This window comes from Protomyctophum bolini, assembly GCF_963924005.1.
Source record: "Protomyctophum bolini genome assembly, chromosome: 1".
In the NCBI taxonomy this organism is placed as follows: Eukaryota; Metazoa; Chordata; class Actinopteri; order Myctophiformes; family Myctophidae; genus Protomyctophum; species Protomyctophum bolini.
In genome coordinates, this window is record NC_137862.1 from 7,650,844 (window position 1) to 7,673,440 (window position 22,597).

General features: G+C 40.3%; 1 protein-coding gene across 5 annotated transcripts in view; it reads right to left on the reverse strand.

The window, feature by feature from the left end:
- Window positions 1-5,688: 5,688 nt before the first annotated feature.
- The window catches only part of nfat5b (nuclear factor of activated T cells 5b), a 43,887-nt gene continuing 26,978 nt past the window's right edge, over window positions 5,689-22,597 (reverse strand). For all 5 annotated transcript variants that reach the window (XM_080760795.1, XM_080760794.1, XM_080760796.1 and 2 more), the window contains 10 exons: window positions 21,036-21,226; window positions 17,536-17,708; window positions 15,853-15,987; window positions 15,701-15,753; window positions 14,418-14,550; window positions 11,956-12,030; window positions 10,820-10,914; window positions 8,731-10,681; window positions 8,279-8,527; window positions 5,689-7,461 (listed from right to left, as the gene is read on the reverse strand). In XM_080760795.1, coding sequence (XP_080616921.1) covers window positions 8,295-8,527; window positions 8,731-10,681; window positions 10,820-10,914; window positions 11,956-12,030; window positions 14,418-14,550; window positions 15,701-15,753; window positions 15,853-15,987; window positions 17,536-17,708; window positions 21,036-21,226 — 3,039 coding nt within the window. In that variant the 3' untranslated portion in view covers window positions 5,689-7,461; window positions 8,279-8,294. The remainder of the gene's footprint in view (window positions 7,462-8,278; window positions 8,528-8,730; window positions 10,682-10,819; window positions 10,915-11,955; window positions 12,031-14,417; window positions 14,551-15,700; window positions 15,754-15,852; window positions 15,988-17,535; window positions 17,709-21,035; window positions 21,227-22,597) is intronic.

Sequence of the window (22,597 nt, forward strand, 5' to 3'; positions counted from 1 at the left end):
ATTCTCCATGAGTAGCTGTCTGTCTGTCTGCCTGTCTATGAGTAGCTGTCTGCCTGCCTGCCAGCCAGCAAGTTGGTTAACAGAAAATAAATTGTTATGGCTGAGTAAAATAAAATACAAAAAACACAATTTGCCTGAAAATAGATTACCCAGCTATGACCTTTTTCATGAAAAAAATGAGTAGTGATATGGCTGACTGAGTAAAATAAAACAATCTACCTGAAAATAGATAGCTATACGTAAGTGAAGAGCAATTTCCGCAATTACCATTTCCGCAATTTCCATTTCCGCAATTTCCTCAATTTCCATTTCCGCAATTTCCATTTCCACCATTTCCGCAATTTCCATTTCTGCATTTCTGCAATTTCCGCAATTTCCATTTCCACCATTTCCGCAATTTCCGCAATTACAATTTCTGCAATTTCCGCAATTTCCATTTCCATTTCCAACTATTAATGGCAGCTGGGTTTCATCATTCAAATAAAATAGAATTCTGTCCGTTTAGCTATAAAATTATTTCAGGGAATAGGGATACACAGTATATGTCTTTCATTTGCATTGCATCTCCCCCCCCCCCCCCCCCCCCAAGCTTTTATTTTCGTTCGAGTAATAGTACAACTCTAATAGTATTACTTATAATAATGTAATTAAAGATAACTTCATTCAGATTTATTTATTTTTATTTCATTTTCCAGATTTTTTTTTCTTCTTTTTTTTAAGATTTTCATTGGTGGGCCAGTCATAATGGTCCTGCGGGCCTGATGTGGCCCGCGGGCCTGAGGTTGAGTATCACTGGGCTACAGCATCACTCAGACATGGACTCCATCCATGACTGTTCACTATCAATGATTTAAAACTGTAGTACCAAAAACCTCTTTGGTTTATAGGGGTTAGTTATTTTATACCGGTATCTGCAATTACTTTATTATTTAAAATGTTAAATACAACCTGTGTGTGTGTGTGTGTGTGTGTGTGTGTGTGTGTGTGTGTGTGTGTGTCAATGTATGAGTATGACATTGGCCCAGGCTGCACTGAGTGTGTGTGTGTTGTATGTCCCTATGTATGAGTACGACCTATTGACCCCTGCAGCTATGTCTGAGTATGACCTATTGACCCCTGCAGCAGTGACGTCTGACCACGACCCATTGACCCCGGCCCTGACACACACACACACACACACACACACACACACACACACCCAAACAAACATGTTTAAATTACTCCTAAACATTTTGCGTTGAATATGTATGTGTTTGGTTCCAAAACACCCCAGAGAATTACCTGCAGGAAAGTGAAGGCTCGTTTCAGAAATATTAAGAACAATCAAAGCATTGATGTCCATTTATTGGAAACACCCAAGTTGAGCTCTTCTATGATTAAAGCGCCAAACGGAAAGATAAGGAGGGACTTGGAAGCAAAAGGAATGCCCATAGCAGATGTAGCCTACCCAGGGATGGCTGGTGCAAGGAGAAGTCACCACGCTAAATATCATAACTGAAGTGATGCACATCAGCGTCGGGAAGCCGTGCATATCCACGGCTTCCAAGCCGTGCATGCCTATTCCCGCACTATAGGCTGAGGAAGAAATGCCACTTGACAGTTTTCAAATCAGCCTCATGTGGCGCTACAACAGGCCAAGTAAGTTGCGTCTCACACACACACACACACACACACACACACACACACACACACACACACACAGTCTTCTCTCACCCAGCAGGACACTATGCAGCTATAACAATAAAAGTACAGGCCTTATACTTGCACCACTCAGTTCGCACGGGCACAGCACAGTGGTGCACTTATTGGAAGAAGAAATTATTCTTAAGTTCATAGACTAGGGCAGAAAACAATGAATTATTGTTTGAATTACTTTTATTGGCCAGAAAGAAAATAGCAAAAAAAAAAAACATGGAGCTTGCACAAAAACAAATTTCACCACTGCTTTACACATGTAAACCTGTGATGTAAAGATGATTCAGATTTGATCTGTTATGTCATGTCATAACATTTTGAGATTCTTCTGCTTTAGAGCAGAAATTAAGCCTCATGAACCACTGCACTATAGTACCTGCCCTGGTTCTAAATCCCAACCTCCGCATCAAACCCCAGTGAGAGCGAGATGAGAAGAAAAACTTGGACAAAAATATGTCCATTGTACAGTTTGAAATACTTTAAAGTAATCTTCCAATTGTTTAGATAATATTTCTGCATTGGTCTCGACTGTAAAAAATGAAAATCCATCTCAAGCGGCACATTAAAGCAACAGAAGATATTTTAAAAAGCAACATAAATAATTGATAGAATTACAATATCTATTTCTTTCCATAATGAAAAACGCGAGGCTATATGCCTATAGAAAAATATATATTCAAAAAGTAACAGATCTAAATTTGCAGTATACAACAGAAATGAGTACACCCTTTAGTGCATCACTAAATGTCAAATGATTCAAAATTGTATCAGTCAAAACATAATATTTCCTCTTAATAATATTCAAAACAAATACATTAGAAAGACTATAACAAAAATATAGTCCTCAAGGTAGAAAGTCAATTCAACAAATACTGTACCTGTGAGTGACCACTGAGGTTACTAGAACCTGTGATCATTTAAACTAAACTGAGTACAGGCGATTTCCAATTTGCTTACTGTACATGAACATGGCTTTAAAATGACCTGTGAACAAACTGAACACAGAACACCAGAACTTTCTAAAATGTGGACATATGGGCTATATATCTGCATGCCTGCCTCATGGCTCCAAGTAGAAAAGAATTGCCAGGTCTCACTCTTTTTGAGTGAGACCTCAAAAAGATGTAAAATACAGTAAGGCATTGACCAAATTAAAATCTGTCAATGCATTTGCAGCAGTAATCAGCCACCATGTCAGAGTTTGCGTGACAGTTCAGAAGAACATTGCATAACGTCAAAAGGCAATATTACAACATTGCCAAATATCATGAAAAATACCTGACCATACATACTTTGGTCAGACGAGGCCTCTCACAAGATTTCTTAAGGAAAGACGAGAGAGAGAGAGAGAGAGAGAGAGAGAGAGAGTCCACACCACTACTATAATGACAACGGTGGTGAACGATGCCATTAGCATAACTTTAAGATCAATTTGATCAAAATCCATTAAAATTGAAAGGCTATCACGTTCAACACATCACTCCCTTACAACATGTTTAGCCTACTGAACAGTGAACACATATCTCACGTACAAACCACTCACGTAGCCAACAACTCATCAATCACGTTCAATATGTTTACTGAACAACATATCACTCACATACAACACCATGGCCTCCTACAACAACACATCAGTCACATTCAACACACAGTAGACTAGGCTATGTTCAATATGTTTACTTTACAGAACACATCACTCATGTGATGTGCATGTGCAACACAGCACAGAGAGGATTGTGTGCACATGTTGCAGATGTTTGCAGATGTTTTTGCCAAGTAAGTCTACTGTGGAGCTCTAAAAACAAGTGTGCGTAACATGTTTACACAACTCGCATACTGTAACCTACAACTACAACACATCACTCATGTTCAACATGTTTACTTAATTGCTTATTGGAGGCTCAAATCATTATCGGTATAATTATCATTCTTAGTGTGGAAAGCCCTTGAAGCTGTCATAAAAAAAAAGGTATGGGGGGAAGGGGGGTATTGAGTAGAGTTCAGGTATTAGGCTACTGACCTACAGTGGCGTATGCCTTTTTAATACTGTAAATATAAACTGCAAATTAGTTTATTCTACAGAAGAGCAAATATCGCGGATCAAATTGAAAGTAATTAAATTACTGTAAGGTGGTGAAACTGGTGATACAATTTTAAATGATTTAATATTCAAGTGACTTTGCACAGGAGTGTACATCTGTTGTATACTATTAGCTGCATAGCAGTTTCAGAAAAATAAATCAGCTGCATCTACATTATACAACATGAATGCAATGGATACTTCAGTATAAACAAACCAATTGTACAGCACTACATTTATCATCATTTTTTGTTTTGTTTTTTTGAATGCACACTCAATGCATTTTATGGCTTCCATCATAATATTTATAGAGGGCTAATCTTCACTGTGATTTAAATACATTAGGCAACAATGGTAATAGAAACATGTTGTCTATTAAAAATGTTTCTCAAGGCACATTCATTTTTAATTGTCGGAATCTCTATAACACTTCTAAAATATATTTGACTGGAGTCATCACTCACTGGTTTCTCCCAAGTGCAATTACATCTAATTCACATTAGAGAATGCCAATCATCACTTAAAGAGAGAATGTTTAAGGCTTGGGGCTATACAGTATCTTGCACCACCCCTTAACCCTTATCCCTAAACTAATTTGACATTTTGAACTATTTAAAAAAACCTTTTAAAATAGTTCAAATAGCCGATCTACAAGCTCACAATGTCTCGATGTAGATCGGCTAGTTGAACGATTTTAAAATGTTTTTCAGAATAGTAGAAAATGGCAAATACGTTAAGGGATAAGGGGTGGCGAGTCCATTAACTTAATCTTTGTCCAAACTCAGATAACAGAAAGTGCTTGAATTACTCTTAAAGGACACTTCAGCAATTCTGAATTCTGAAAAATGTAATAATATTAGTAACACTATAGATTTCAGTGTCATTTATTATGATTTAACATAACAGTAAAAAAACCAGAAAGAAAAAAAGGGGGGAATTTCTCCCAGTCATACAACTGACCTTAATTATGAATATCAGATTTGTTGGACATGTACAGTAATAACTTTTTTTTTTACAGAAACGCAAGTCTAATTTTAGAAGATACAATTTTCCTCGGTGTGAATACTTTGTAATACCTCCACTGTGCAATAAAAAAAAAACATTCCATGCCTAGGTGAGATATATCTACAGCTCTACTGTAAACGATATACAGTAAATACAACTTTAAAATAATGTAACTAATTGGTCCTTTTTGAAGGATATGTTATAAGCTAATTATAGTGTGCATTGATGGGGTTTTACCCTTTGTATGGTTTATCGCAATTTAGAAGTTTGTAAAGTTTGAAGTGATGTATTATCGACAATGTTCCAATCCGTCTGTGCCCAAATCAGAAGGGGAAAACAATACATAGGAATGTACATATTAATAATGTTAATGTTGTACATATCACTTTTCAAACCCAATTCAAAACATCACAATCACAGAAAGCCTATTGCCGTTTCAAGAGGTGGTGTGGGACAAAATCCAATGATTAATTTGAGCACCAGTATGATTCTTGGACACAATTTACCCAACACAAAAAAATAAATTACATATCATTTGAAAATGGTCTAAGAAATAAGTACAGGTATAATAAACCAATAAAAAAAGAGAAAACATTTTAAATCTGATTTAAATAGGGAAAAAGATACATCTGAAACATAATATCTGGTGTTTCACATGAAGAAAGCCAATCACAGTCAGCTCTTTTCTCCAAAGCAAGGCCTAATTTACGCCCCGTCGTACGCAGCGTCTGACCGAAAATAGCTGATCTATTGTATAAGCTTGTGTGTGCTCAGTGTGTGTGTGTGTGTGTGTGTGTGTATAATATTTAAGTATAACTTGGGCTTGAGGTTGCCTTCAAGAGTAGGTTCCCTTTAGCCCCTACCAATCACATTACCAAGAGGATTATACAAATGTCCATAAAATGTAATGGTGTTAAGAATTTATTCTAATATAAAGTACAGTACACAGACAACAAGATAAGAAAAGTAGCATTTAACTGAGCTCTTCTTGTCATCAGAGACCAGCCCCTTGTTCATAGAAAGAAAGTTAAATTTGGCAGCAGGTTTTCAGATTTTCATGCAGACAAAAAAAAAACAGAACAAATGTATCTATAAATTGCAGTTACTTTTCCCTGTCATCATAATATGGCAAGTCGCAAACAACAAACTAACAACCCATCTGAGCCTTGAGAGTCGACTGCTGGGCTTTCATCAGGATGAAAATGAAGCAAGACTTGAGACAAACTTGGGTCCTGAGTTGACCTCCATTGGCCAAAAATGAGAAAATGCTGTATTCTACTGTACAATATAAGAATTAAAAACTTGTATACTGTATGTATGTATGATGGGCTCTATTCCTGCATGTAACACCAACCTGGACAACACAAAACAACAGAAAATGGATGCAGCCAAAGAAACAGCTGCCTCTCCATTACATGGCAACATTCACTAATTCTATCACATTGTTACAGTTGGATAACTCCAGCTAGTCTATGAATACTATTCCAGTTTAAATGCGTTCCTGACGCATTACATGAAAACACAATCTATATACTATTCATTACAAAAACAATACACACACTCGCACCATGCGCACAGGACACGCATACACAGTACAGTTGATGAGGTGTGCATGAACACAAAGTGAGAAAACACCAATATTTAGTCGAGAGTTTGCTAAACAATTTCTTCTCCACTCTTGATTCACATTCATTCTCATTCAGATCACAATTGGGAGTTTTTTTTTAGGGAGAACTATATCCATAATAGTAAAAATATACTACGGTATAACTTTCTACAGTATAGTAGAATGGCTGCCAATGATGTGAAGTTATCTCATGAGATTAAAATTTAAAAGATTAAATAAAAAAAGAGTGAAGAGCAGCAAACAAAACAAAAACCCTACATTTAAAAGTAAAAATGGACCCATAAGGATTTTACAGCGTAGGAGAGCTTCATGTACTTCTGAATGGATATAATTGAATAAATGTATGGAGAATGACTTAAAGATATGGATCCATTAGATATTTTCCAGGGGAAAACTCACTGTACTTAAGCCGACTGTTGTCACCATAAGTAGATTCCTTTCCTTTGTAAACATTGAGGAAAAGAGGCAACTGTGAAAAATAATTCCTCTGGTGGAGCTGTTACCCCCTATAAGTAACAGGTCACAATATAGAGCATCATAAAGTGCTGAATGAAAACATTAAAAAATAGATTCTCCGCCTGCCTGTCCTATATTGATACCCTCTAACTTACCTAAAATACTCAATGCGTTGTTAAGATATAAAAAGGAGAATGTGTTCTAAACAGTACGTAGCAAGCCGACACAGTCTAGTACTGGAGAAGATAGAATGATATGCTAACTTGCACCAACAGCTATGTCTAAACCATATTACAAAATATGACTACGATGAAATAATCGTCAATCATTTTCAGATGTTTCACTCACAGCTGGAGGTGATCTGCTTCATTCTAATAAAACAGCTGTAAGAACATTACAAACATTGAGTAAAAATTTGTAGACAAAAATATAAATTTCATTGTCTGTATATTTGCCTTTTTCCAAATGATATAATCCATTCCACGATGACATATCTTCGTGAAGGCTGTCCTTTGAAAAGAAAGTCCTCAGGGACAGCCACACATAAGTTCATTCACCCTTCAACGTCCTCCTGCATCCAAGATAATCTTCACCGTTCCTAAATAAGAGCAGTTCACATGTTAGCAGTATCGCAAAGCGAGGCTATGTTAGCAGGGCATAAACATACACCGTAATGTCCGGACTATAAAGCGCACCTGAATATAAGCCGCACCAGCTACATTTAGGGGAAAAAACAAATGTGTACAGATACAAGCCGCACTGGACTATAAGCCGCATAGAGGCCATAGCCAGCCATAGAGATAGATTTAGAAGGTCCCCTAGAGAAGCATGAGTTATATATGGATGGGGATATATATACAGTATATGGGGATATATGGGGACTAGGTTGGCGGAGGGTGTGTAGACTAGAGCCCAGGATCACATTAGATAATTGACACAAGGGGGAAAAATGGGTTACAAAATCGTGGGATAAAAATTATTAAAAAAAAAGAAGAAGTCCACTAGTGGCCGTTAGCTGTAAAAAATCCATAGATTAGCCACACCGTTGTATAGGCCGCAGGGTTCAAAGCATGGGGGAAAAGTAGCGGCTTATAGTCCGGAAATTACGGTACCTAGATCATAACTACTGCAGGGATATTTCACAGTGAAAATCAGAATCGGTTTTCTGTGCACCACTGTCAACAAAGGGAATAATGGCATCTGGCATCCCGATTTTGGGCATGTCCTTAACGGTAAAAGGTTTCTAAATATTTCCAAAGTAGCAGATGAAGCTCACAACGTACTGTGATATGAGACACGTTGTGAGCTGTAGATTGGCTATTGGTTATTTTTGCCCTGTGACACATCATGACGAAACTGTAAAATAGGGCTTAAGTGGTTTAACGTGATAAAACATAAAATGTGTATCACCTCACCTGTACTCTATGATGGTTAGTAGGACCGGGTTAGGTTGCTGCCCTGCAGGCTAACCAACAGGTCGTCAATCTTCTCCATATTTTCGGACGCTGTCATGCTGTTCTGCATGGACCCGGCATCGGACAACGACTGACTGAGAAGGTTCTGGATGCGTGCGTCACTCTCCCTCTGGTTCTGCCCAGACTGGCTGATAGCTATAATCTGATCCGAGAGTGTGGTTCCAGTCGTGTTCATCATCTGGCTGCACTCTGGAAGGAGTGGACAAAGAACATTAGTAACAATCGGTTCAGAAACCCTAAAGGGCCACCACTGTTTGAAATGCATTTAAAAAAAATGTGCGTTGGTGGGTGCGTGCGTGGTCATTCATATGTGAATCTAGTTCATCGTGAGGCCTTCTTTTGGACTTTAATTGAGAATAAAAAATAAAATAATGTATTTCAGCTGTTTTTACCGTTCTGAATTCCAAACAGGAAGAGACCAGGTTGCTGAGACTGGTTGGGCTGACTAATGGTTCCGTTGACAGCTGTTTGAAACATGGAGCCTGGCTGCTGCTGCACCGGGGACGAGGTGGACGCCTGGAGGCCGTTCTGCGTGGTGAAGATGGTAGTCTGGGGCAGCTCTTGAGCAGCCATTCCTCCCTGTAAGGTAGCCATGTTGGACTGAGACATGAAGAGGGCGACAGAGGGCTGCTCCTGCCCGTTGTTTGAGCTGCGGCCCAGCTGCATGGGCTGTTGCTCCTGGAACAGGCCCTGCTGACGTTGAGGTTCTGCAGGGTTTCCTAACGCCATGGGCTCCGAGCGGTCCTGCTGCTGCCGGTCTGTCACCATGCCGGCCTGGGAAAAGAGCATAGCAGGGTTCGGCGGCTCTTGAGAAGCTAGGCTGATGGGGGGGATTTGTCCCTGCCTGCTGAAAAGGAGGCCTGTGGACTGGTCCTGTGGACTGGACAGGGGACTGCTGTGGAACAACAGGCCGGCCTGCTGTTGCTGGCTCTGAGAGAGGCTGTTTGCAGACGAGTGGGGGGAGATGCTTTGAAAAAGGGGGGCTTGTTGGGGTGGCTGTGCCAGGGGCTGAGGCTGGGAGGGCTGATGTTGTTCCATGGGAGTTCCTTGCTGAATGGGGGACATCTGGGTTTGAGCCTGGAACACAGACAGGGGCTGAGGCTGGGAGGGCTGATGTTGTTCCATGGGAGTTCCTTGCTGAATGGGGGACATCTGGGTTTGAGCCTGGAACACAGACTGTGCCTCGGGTGCAGGGGGTTGTAGAGCACTGAGGAAGGCTAGCTGCTGCTGCTGACTGCTGTTGGTTGTAAGCTGAGATGTCGGAGGGAGGAAAAGGCTCGGGGTGGAGGGCTGTTGCTCAGGAGAGAGATTCTGGTAGAGGGCAGCCTGAACTTGCTCTTGAGCGTGAGAAGTTTTCTGAGGGTGAAACAGAGTTCCCTGTGGATCTCGTGCCTCCGTCAAGGAACTGGGACTGTGGAAAAGGGGTGGGGAAGTGTGTGAGGGCGTCTGCTGGAGAAAGGTTGTCTGAATAGAAAGGATCTCCTGCTGAAAGAGAGCCGCTTGCTGATGCTGCTGTTTTTGCTGTTGGAAAAGGGAACCCCTGTTTGACACCAAGCTTTGCGATGAACCCTGCTGTTCTGCATTGTCAGCCTGCGAAGCCCCCTGGAACAAGCCACACTGCATGGGGATCTGTGACTGAAATATCTGATTTTGTAGGTTATCCAAAACCTGCTGCTGTTGTTGTTGCTGTTGAATTTGCTGTTGCTGAATTTGTTGTTGCTGAATTTGTTGTTGTTGTTGTTGCTGTTGTTGTTGAATTTTCTGAATTTGTTGTTGTTGTTGTTGTTGTTGCTGCTGTTGAATTTGCTGTTGTTGAATTTGTTGTTGCTGCTGCTGCTGTTGTTGAATTTGTTGTTGCTGAATTTGTTGTTGTTGCTGTTGCTGAATCTGTTGTTTTTGTATATGCTGTTGCTGTTGTATGTGTTGCTGACATTGCTGCTGTTTAGCCAAAGAGTTGTCTGTCTGTAGCGGGAGGCTGCAGAAGTCTTCGGGGTGAAGTTGCCTCACTGCTTGCTCCAACTGGGCCACTTCGTCTGGAGGGAACATTGGCAGCTGATGCTGCTGGGAACCAGGTTCCCCACAGAGCCTCCCAAAAGCCCCGGTGTTACCACCTATTCTCTCCTGTACCACAAGGCCATCTCTGGGTTCCAGGAGGAACTGCTGAGAGCCTTGCTGGAGCAGGGGGTCTGCAGATACAGGGAAAGGGTTTGTAGCGGCTATGTCCTGTTTCTGGATGGTGCTGAGCGGCTCTGTGTTGGTAAAGACTGCAGGCTGAACCTTCTCTGAGTCGCCTGCAGACGGTGGAAGGTTGCTGGAGAACGACCTACTGTTAGCCTCAGCGGTCTACAGGGTATAAAACAAAACAGGTTAATCATTACATTATCAACACATAATATGTTATGTTGAATCACTATATCTCCGGAAACACTCTTACTGACAGGCCAAATTAATGAACTATTGTAGGTAAGAAAGCATTAACACCTTGAACACTTGGAGGTTGTGGGAGATGTCCATTGGAGTGACCTCTTCTTGTTTCACCAGAGGCATCATTGGAGTCATCAAGGCACTATCTAGAGCTGCAGGAGCAACACAAAGAATATATTTCAGACGACTTATAATAACCGACTCCATTCGCATGCATCTTATCCAGTCTGCACTACGCATTCTTAGGTCTCAGGATGTAATATGGTGACGAGTTGAGCTAAATCTACAGCCGCGTTTGACACGGGATGTGGGACTACCGGGAACATTGATGCGACAGGGGAACCTGACATGTCAATGTTCAATGTTGTCGTCGATGTAAATTGCGGACATGCTGTCTTAGTGCCAACTAGTAATAGATTTTTTGAGTGGTGCAACCACTCCAAGGAACAGCAATGTCCGTGATGTTCACCTATGTGTTCACCGACCTATGTGTTGGTTAATGAGCACCAGTTTGAGTACCAGTAGGGGCGCTGTTTGCCAGAAACAGAGAGAGAGAGACAGTGCTGCACTGTTGCCTGCTAATGAGAGAGAGAGAGGGGGGGGGGGGAGGGGGGAGTTGCACCACTCGGTTCACACAGGTGTGATTTTTTTTAAATAAACAGGCATGAAGAGAAGAGGTTTCGCACACTGGTCTCTTGAGCTCCAAGCTTTTTATTTGAGGAAGATGCAACATTTCAACCCCTCCGGGTCTTTGTCAGGAATTCCCTGACGAAGACAGTGTTGGAGGCTAGTAGCCTAGCCTCAGGCTACAGTAAATAAAGCAGTCAACAGTCTTTCAGGAGGCAAAATGTTTTCTACTACTGTGTGGACAGTGTGGATTACCACGTGCCTGTATCAAGTATCAACTATGATTTTATTTTTATTTTATTTTTATTTTTTTTATAAATATGTGAAGGTCCATAGACTGTTTGCCATAAAAGGCTGCTATACTTTGCCAGGCCAGGTCCAGATTGTCACATTTATTGGGCTTCGGGCCAGGCTATAGGGCCAAATCAGGCTCAAATGTTAGGCCGAATTAAAGCTCTAGTGTGACAGTAACAATCATGGTATCCAGTGAACAATATCCATCATCAACCATCATGTATGTACAGTAGTGCACTGAACGACAACAATAATGGAAAAACAAAAAGCACCTTTAATTCCTTCATCGTAGGAACAGGGATTCCCTGCAGAGGAAGTCTCTTTCTTCACAGAAACATCTGCTTTGACTGTAGAACAAAAGAATAATAAAAACAATCACTATTGTGTAAAGAACTTGAACAAGTCTGGTATCATATCAACAATTTGTGTGATTTATTTAGGTAGATTGTCAACACCTTCATTATCTTCATCATTATGTTTTAACTCTATTGTTAACATGCCCAAAGCACAAATACAAGTAATGGGAGAAAACGCACTGTGCCTGAGTTGAGGTGGTTCAGGGGCCAAGACTCCTATTGTACTGTAGATGGCGTTGTTGAGTAACTTTTAATGTAACATTAGTAGCCCCCCCTTTTTGAATGTTTTGGTTGTGCAAATATGAAAAGTAATTAAAACATTTAGTTAAACCCCTTCAGAACGGGAACACCTTTTGGGGTTCTTGTTGCTGTGTACAGTATATTGGCAGCATAACATTTTTGTAATTTTTGAATTAACATTTGAAAAAAATCAGTATGTAGAGTCCTAAATGGGTTAAGGTGGAATTAACCAATGAATCAATCCCATGGGTCTTTCAATTATTCGCTTAATTCGCTCAAGATACTACATTGTGGACAGGCACACACTGCTTTTTAAAATGTTTACATTTTGAATAAGCATTTGAAGGTTTTCAGAAAACGTAGGTTTGGTTTCAGACAGCGTTTTGTAGAATCTAAATGGAATGTACAGTATGTGTTTTCCACTATGTTTTCACAAATCAGAAAACAAATAAAATGGAAAATCAATTAGGATTGTACAGCTCTTCCCTTTTGCATTGTCCACTTAATGGACAATTTAAGCACCATGTCTTGTTGGTTGACTACAGTCACGAGTCACGACTCATGAGCCAAGTGAACAAGACTGAAACATTAAGCTACCGGTACTAACAAATGGACATAGGAACACTTTATGATGCGCAGCCTGCGTAACATTAAGCTACTAACAAATGGACATAGGAACACTTAATGATGCGCAGCCTGCGTAACATTAAGCTACTAACAAATGGACATACAGTAGGAACACTTTATGATGCGCAGCCTGCGTAACATTAAGCTACTAACAAATGGACATAGGAACACTTAATGATGCGCAGCCTGCGTAACATTAAGCTACTAACAAATGGACATAGGAACACTTAATGATGCGCAGCCTGCGTAACATTAAGCTACTAACAAATGGACATACAGTAGGAACACTTTATGATGCGCAGCAGCCTGCGTAGCTAGTTCAGGCAGACAAATAGTGAGCGTGCCTACCCGATCAGGTGACTAGTCACCAGTGTTGTTTTTGTGCAGCAAATTTCTATTTTAGTTTTAGTCATAGTCTCTTGAATAGTTTTCACTTAGTTCTAGTCACATTTTAGTCACCTGGAATGTTCTAGTGTTTAGTCTAGTTTTAGTCTACTAAATGTCATACGATTTTAGTCGACTAAATCTACAGTAAAATGTGTTTTGAGACAGGCCTTGATGTCGTTGTAATGACATATTTTACACTTTGGTTGCATGCTGAAAATAGCAGATATACAATCTATACAACGCGTCGCAGCATAAAAATGGATCTCTTGTCCACTAGTCCCTTCCTAACATTTTAGTCTAGTTTTTATTTGTTGACGAAATTGTCAGTATATTTAGTCTTAGTTTTAGTCATCATAGATTCGTTTTTATTTAGTTTTAGTCAGTGAAAAAAGGTAGTCGACGAACATTTTTCGTCTTAGTTTTAGTCGACGAAAACAACACTGCTAGTCACATGCACTCTCTGCCTGATCAGAACGGCTATCTAAACGTCTCTGCCTACCTGCTAATTCCTGGCTTCTCTATCCTGCTGTGCAGACGTGCGTCGCTGCCTCCCTGCCTCGCTGTTAAACCTGCTGCTCGTGACGTTTTTCAAATCCCACCACCTCCCCAGCATCCACCTGTTGGCTCTGTTTCTAGATCCCCCGGTGGGTCTTAATTAATTATCTGTAGCCTAATTCTATTTGGCTTCTATCTTAACTAAAAACAATCACACCCGTGTGAACTGAGTGGTGCAACCCCCCCCCCCCTCTCTCTCTCATTAGCAGGCAACAGTGCAGCACTATCCCTCTCTCTGTTTCTGGCACAACAGCGCCCCTACTGGTACTCATAGTCATATACTGGTGCTCATTAACCAACACAGACACACATAGTTGAACACGGACATTGCTGTTCCTTGGAGTGGTTGCACCACTCAAAAATGTCATACTACAGGGAATGAATGGAGACATAACCCTGACACCAAACTATGCTTCATAATATATCTATGCTCAATTATGCTCAATAAATATATATTCTAAATTAATTCTTGAAGAGTTGTCTGACTGAAATATTTTGAATAGATTATGACATTTACATTTCAGAAACCAATAACCAAATTTCACAATAAATGACAAACTACTGCCAACCTGGATCTGGAGTATAGGTGAAAGGTTGCACATCATGGGATCTTCCAGCATTCGTCACCACATAAATCCCCACACACACTGCAGATGTGGCGGCTTGGTTATGGTAAGATGGAACCTTTACTACCAAGTGATTCTGCGGGGGTAATCAACATGAATATAGTTACAGTCCAACAAGAATGGACACTTTTTGTCATTTACAGTAACGCCACACAAGAGTGTCTACCTAAAGTAGTGAAATTAGCCAGTCTACAAGCTCTAGATCTGCCATTATCACTACCGGTAGTTCTGAAAATTTGCGTTTCTATTTCCTGAAAAACAGTTTTGGACATACATGGTTTCCACCCAACATGGACGGACGATATGTACTGTACTATGTAATATACTGTTTGTATAAGTAAAGAACTCAATCAGGTCAGCATTCTTTTTTGGACGAATGAAAATAATTGGCATAGGCAGGTAATGACAACTCAATGGATCGTCATTACAGGATGCAATCTTGCAACTTTCATGTCCTGCCTGGGATCCAATCCTGGGTGAGCACCGACAGTTCTATTGCTGAGCTAATGCAGATGAAGATTCCCTTTGGGGCTTCCGGAATACACCGTATATTGTGTTTTTAGTTTCATGCAATACCACTTGGCAATGGCAACTATAGTGGTCCTAACCTGACCATGGGATCTACATCTCTCAATAGACGAGCAGGGGAGTACGGTAGAGTGTGTTAATACAATACTACTGCACTTGTGTTAGTCATATTGTGTTACCACACTCTACCATACAGATGGGTCAAAATACAATAAAGTTATATTCACTAAAAAAGTTTGATTGCAGCTTTAAACAAAGATAGACAAGACAAACATAAAATACACTTTCTAGACATACATAGCTGTACAGTAAGAACCTCATACATTTGACTAATGAGTAAAATGTCTGATGACTGATAACAATTATGTCAATTAATCATTGTAAATAATGTCATTATAGTCAGCTAATGCTTTAGACATAATTATCATGCAGTCACCTTCTTCTGACCCTTCTGTTCACAAGGCCAAAGGTTTTAAAAAGGCTATTGAGACACACTCGCCCTAGCGTCTGTGGCTCAGAGTAATTAGGTCACAACACAATGAGCCCACTCAAACCTTTGAACAAGCAGCCATTTAAGATGATTACATCTAATCCCCATACAAATCTGAACGGGCTACTTCTATCTACAGTAATCACGTCCATAGTCAACAGTATTAATCCGCTGGAGCGAAAACAAAAACTAAACATTCAAGTCTTACCTGGTGAAACAGCTCCATGTCAATTTCAGCTTCTACCTTCCACGATTGCTCATCTGGAGGGCAGTGAGATGCAGTGTTAGTTGGAGAGCATACTGTAGATAATTAAGAATGGAACATGTGTATATTTCTACAAACAAAAACTGATTTCTTACCGGAAACGTTCTCCTGAAATATGACTTTGGTGTCTTTGAGAAAGTTCTTGCCAATGATGAAGACCTCGTCTCCGCCCCTCACTGAGCAGGTGTGGAGTGACTTCTTAAGGATCTCGGGCACGCCTGCAGGCTGGGCTGTAGAAACGGCAAAATTAAGCAGTTTAGATTTAGAAGACCGCAAATTCTGCTTTTCTATTCTTGCCATTTCAAGGGGGGGGGGGGGGGCACTGCTCCTTCTCAGGATTGCCAACGGAAACAAAACTTGACTTAAATTCTTAAATCTACCTTGTGATTTCTTGGAAGGCACATTCGGGAAACTAAGTATGTTTACTTTGTTTGCAATAAAATGTGAGTGACAAGCAATAATAAAATGTGTGTTGGGTTGCACAATTAAATCACACACAATACACAAACAAGGCATAACAACAACGATGTAAGATCAATTCAACTTTATCAGACTAGTAAATACAGTATATTTCCAAATAGTAGCTCTACTGCAAATACCCACCCGTATTAAATAACGCTGGGGGGGGCTATTATTTGCTACTTCTTCAGCCTAATTGATTTGTTGAATGACGGTGTCCTTCGGTGAAAATACAAAATCTACAAGGGCTTGGTGAGCACAGGATTCTAGATACTATTTGAAGGTGATTTTAAACATTAACTGTCCTATTGTCTCGAACACCAAACTTTATGACGGTTTAGAGCTAAGGTACTTCAAAACAAATAAGACCACATAATCAATTATTACCAATGGGTTTGGTGGTCTATAATAGGATATAAAAGGATCATTATTTACATTTTTGTGACATTGATTGATCGGGTGGTTGATTGGTGTCTTTTTTAATGTTGAAGAACAATAACTAAGACGTTCACTACGCACACTTTTACACATTTAACAATAGGCTACAGTGTAAACTCAACTGGTTGAGTTTATTTTCTTTTACCGTCAGATCATCGTTAAAGACGAACCGACAAAGAGCAGGTGTTTTTATAGGACTCAACCCGTTCCCACAGCCTTACAAAAGACAAATGTTTGTATAAACATGTCACGGCTCCTCCTTCTGACCTCGTCTTCCCTACAGATTGCAAACCACTCTGTTACAGAGCGCGCACACACACACACACACACACACACACACACACACACACACACACACACGTTGTATTTCACATTTTACAGAAAGACATTTTCTTGGGTTGCTTGCTGTTGCCTGGTAAACAATAGTCCACACAGCTCTTTCTTTCCTTCCCGCTCCTTTGCAATATAATTCTCCTAACGCTACTTCGAACGAAACTTTCTTGTGGCCCTAAGCGGTCTATCCTGTTCTTGAGAGCGACCACACCTTATACTTTATTATGAGGAGCACTTGAACCTGAAGGGTGTCTTTACACATTGTCTTCAAATACAAACATCAAAAGACAATGGACTCCTGACCTGAGGCTACATTAAACATTAGAAGAGAGACCTCTAGCTTCAAAGGAAATGGTTCAATTTATGCTGTCAATTATTAACTAAAGTAGGTTACTCGTAAGCCATCCGTTTTGCCACTCTGAAATGGTTTGTTTTGTCATACTATAGCAAAACCATAGGTGAGAATGTATGTAAACAGAAATGTCTGTGCTAGCATTCATAATCAGGTATATTTATAATTTTTACTTGAATAATACAAAAGCACTCACTGCAGAGGATGGCACACGATGGGGTTTGTAAGGTGAGCAGTGATCCGTCGGGACGGGGGATGTTGACCCTGAACACCAGCCTAGCACGTGTGCTCTTCTTCTTGGAGCCGGCCACGCCGATGCGAGCCTCGACGTCGGCGTTACGGAGCTTCAGGATCCCGACGCAGTCCACCCTGCATAGGAAGACCAACGTTAGTATGGAAACATTAACACAGTCCATTCTGCATAGGAAGACCAACGTTAGTATGGAAACATTAACACAGTCCATTCTGCATAGGAAGACCAACGTTAGTATGGAAACATTAACACAGTCCATTCTGCATAGGAAGACCAACGTTAGTATGGAAACATTAACACAGTCCACTCTGCATAGGAAGACCAACGTTAGTATGGAAACATTAACACAGTCCATTCTGCATAGGAAGACCAACGTTAGTATGGAAACATTAACACAGTCCATTCTGCATAGGAAGACCAACGTTAGTATGGAAACATTAACACAGTCCATTCTGCATAGGAAGACCAACGTTAGTATGGAAACATTAACACAGTCCATTCTGCATAGGAAGACCAACGTTAGTATGGAAACATTAACACAGTCCATTCTGCATAGGAAGACCAACGTTAGTATGGAAACATTAACACAGTCCACTCTGCATAGGAAGACCAACGTTAGTATGGAAACATTAACACAGTCCACTCTGCATAGGAAGACCAACGTTAGTATGGAAACATTAACACAGTCCACTCTGCATAGGAAGACCAACGTTAGTATGGAAACATTAACACAGTCCATTCTGCATAGGAAGACCAACGTTAGTATGGAAACATCCCAACGCAGTCCACTCTGCATAGGAAGACCAACGTTAGTATGGAAACATTAACACAGTCCACTCTGCATAGGAAGACCAACGTTAGTATGGAAACATTAACACAGTCCACTCTGCATAGGAAGACCAACGTTAGTATGGAAACATTAACACAGTCCACTCTGCAGAGGAAGACCAACGTTAGTATGGAAACATTAACACAGTCCATTCTGCATAGGAAGACCAACGTTAGTATGGAAACATTAACACAGTCCACTCTGCAGAGGAAGACCAACGTTAGTATGGAAACATTAACACAGTCCATTCTGCATAGGAAGACCAACGTTAGTATGGAAACATTAACACAGTCCACTCTGCATAGGAAGACCAACGTTAGTATGGAAACATTAACACAGTCCACTCTGCAGAGGAAGACCAACGTTAGTATGGAAACATTAACACAGTCCACTCTGCATAGGAAGACCAACGTTAGTATGGAAACATTAACACAGTCCACTCTGCAGAGGAAGACCAACGTTAGTATGGAAACATTAACACAGTCCACTCTGCATAGGAAGACCAACGTTAGTATGGAAACATTAACACAGTCCACTCTGCATAGGAAGACCAACGTTAGTATGGAAACATTAACACAGTCCACTCTGCATAGGAAGACCAACGTTAGTATGGAAACATTAACACAGTCCATTCTGCATAGGAAGACCAACGTTAGTATGGAAACATTAACACAGTCCACTCTGCATAGGAAGACCAACGTTAGTATGGAAACATTAACACAGTCCACTCTGCAGAGGAAGACCGCAGTTAGTATGGAAACATTAACACAGTCCACTCTGCATAGGAAGACCGCAGTTAGTATGGAAACATTACAACACAGTCCACTCTGCATAGGAAGACCGCAGTTAGTATGGAAACATTACAACGCAGTCCACTCTGCATAGGAAGACCAACGTTAGTATGGAAACATCCCAATGCAGTCCACTCTGCAGAGGAAGACCAACGTTAGTATGGAAACATCCCAATGCAGTCCACTCTGCAGAGGAAGACCGCAGTTAGTATGGAAACATTAACACAGTCCACTCTGCATAGGAAGACCGCAGTTAGTATGGAAAGTAAAACAATTCTCCATCTGCCAAAGACACCAAGAGCTGCCAGCCAACAAACTAGTGCTGTGGGAACCAACACACGGGGGCCGGTCACGAAGCACGTCCCACATTAACATATGTGGATTTACTCAAGAACTACGCAAGAGTGCAAAGCACCATGTATGGAGAACCGAGATGACTGGAAGCGACGATGGAGGGCTCGTCTGAGGACGACCTAGAAAGAGAGAGGTCTACACCGCAGCTCTATACCGTAGCACAGTCTCAATACTTGCCATGTTGTGGCCGTCAAAACGTTCATTCTAAATAATTAACAGCAATTATTCAAACAGGCTCTCTCCAAGTAGTGGTTTAGTCTGTGAAACAACAATGCAAAAAAATCAACTACTATTGTATTTCTTCGCTCTTGGGTAGAAACCTTGTAGCTCTAAATAAATGCCCTATATTATATTACATAAAAGTGGAAAAAATACAGTGCATTGTTATATGACATGTGATTTGTAGATCCAAGATGGTAGTTAAACCTCTTGCCTGTAGCGTTCATGAATATCTAACCAATGAAAAGTATTAACAAGCGCTTGTGACTAACTACATTGGTTTGATTTGGAACACAGGTTATTTTTGAGCCAGCTATAGCCAGCGTTCTGTGTCTGTGTGTACCACGGAATTGAGGATAAAACGTGAGGACAGAAAATTGAGGACACCAATTATTGTAAGTGGCCGGAATGTGATGATGTACGATGACATATGATGATAAGAGCGCCCCTCACTTCACAGGAGTGTGACTTTCACCCCCCATTTTAGACCGACAGCAATGATTTGCTCAGTCAGACTAGAAGAAACACCCGGTACGTGTACATTAACCCATTTAGATTCTATAAATGTCTTCTACATCCTGACAGTTTTCTGAAAAAGCTATGTTTCTATGAGATCCACATCACAGGCTTTGCTGGTTGTCCCTCAGACAAAACGAATAACCAAAGGCGATGGAGCCTTTGCAGGTTTTGCCCCTAGGCTATGGAATGAGCTCCCACTCCACCTAAGAACTGTGGATTCTGTGGACATTTTCAAAGTACAGTTGAAAAACTCACCTTTTTAAACAGGCCTTTCCACAGCCGGCCTGGTTAAATGTTAAATGTTGATTGCTTTATTTTTACTCTACCTTTTCTATTTTGTCTTACTTTATTAGTGATTTAGTTCTTGACTTGTTTAAATTTTATTGTTGTTAAAGCACTTTGTGACTGTAATTGTCTGTGAAAGGTGCTCTATAAATAACTTACTTATTATGTCAGTTGTTCTTTCAAAAATAGCAGATGTACAAGCTCGTAGCTTGTAGATCTGCTATTTTTCAATAGCTAAAGCATAACATGATGCTAACACCAAAAGGGGCTCCCGCCCAAAATGGGCACCCTTTTGGTGCAGATCTACAAGCTCATAGCGCGCCACTACAAGCTTGTAGGTCTGCTATTCTTTTTAAATCGTTAAAATGTGGCGCAAATCTTTTAATATTCTTTCAAAGTGAATGTTTTTAACTCCGGCCTAAATGGATTAAAGTAAAGCTACATACGCTAGTGTCATGTTGGTGCTGGGGTCCAAGGACACCTCAATAACGGTCGTGCCCTCCACGTCCACCTCCTTGCAGGCCGTGGTGTTCCGTCCCGTCACCTTGCAGGCCTGGTAGAAGCCGTGAGGCTTCACGCGTCCAGCGTCGTTACCCACAAACACCTGCAACGCCACCGCCTCGTTTATTCCCTCCAGCTGCGTATACGACAGGGAAACTCACGTTAGAAAACATCAGGCCTGCCATATATTGATTATTCTACCACAGGTCGTTTCGAGGAAGCAATCTGATTGGTTGAAACAGCCTTCTAGCCGTGGGTTAAACCAGCACCACTCAACACCTAATCAAAACAAAGAATTCAGCTGCTCTGTTCTCCCAGAGCGCTAGCAAACTGGGTGGCTAGGCTAGCTAGTTTCTTGGGACATTTGTGGTCGTAGTGACTACATCTGTCATCAGCGATTTTCTTAGTTTTAAGGGTAACTGTTGTAGAATTGCAATATTACACTCGAGGGAGTGGGTTAACGTGATTATTGCCACTCAGGAACTCGACTTGTCTCGTTCCTGACCGCATCACTGTCGTGGAAATAATCACGTTAAACAACACCTTCGAGTGTAATATTGCTTAATTTACTAAGAGGTTATTCTATTGATGAACTTTTTGGATTGATTGAATAATCGGTGTTTTTAAAATATTTTGAAAATGAATTATATTTATAATATATCAATGATCATGATTGACCACTTAAATGTTATTTCATACATAAATAGTGGAAATATCAGATCTACAAGCTCACGACATGCTGCGTGTGACATTGTAAGCTCTTACTTTCATCCTAGTATCCTCAATTTCAAATAAAGAAATACTGTAGATCCGCTATATTCAATATGTTTTACTTTTGGCCTATACATGTCCAAAATTATGAATCATATTTGTTTTTTATTAACTTATTAACCTAGAAAATATTTCCGCTGCTATTTGGACTTGGCTCAGTTGGCTGCACTGTGATTTATAACATCATTTAAAAATAAATGATAATTTGACACATCTACAGCGTTAAAAAAAGATTTAACATATATATATAAAAACGTAAACAAATGTAAGGTGAACGATAAACACAAATAAGATAAATATTTGGAATACTGATCTTAAAATGCTGATAAGAAAAATTACTGACCACATTTTATGACTAACAACAACCTACTATTTGTATTATATTATTGCGGTAGTGCGTTGCCTCACCAGATTTTTAATGACGCAGAAATGCCTGCAGGCAGATCTGTTTCAACACATACCTGTCTCTACACAACCTCCAACATTCACTGAATGACTAACTTAAGTACGTTTACTCAGTTCTGCAACAATGAGCCTGAAGCTAGTTGATGGTGACGTTTGATGAAGGAGAGGCAAAGGGCCAAATGAACATTTGTGTGTGTGTATATAATTTATATATATATATATATATATATATATATATATATATATATATATATATATATATATATATATATATATATATATACATATAACTAAAAAACATCGCATGGATGCACCTGGGACGTATCCTCAG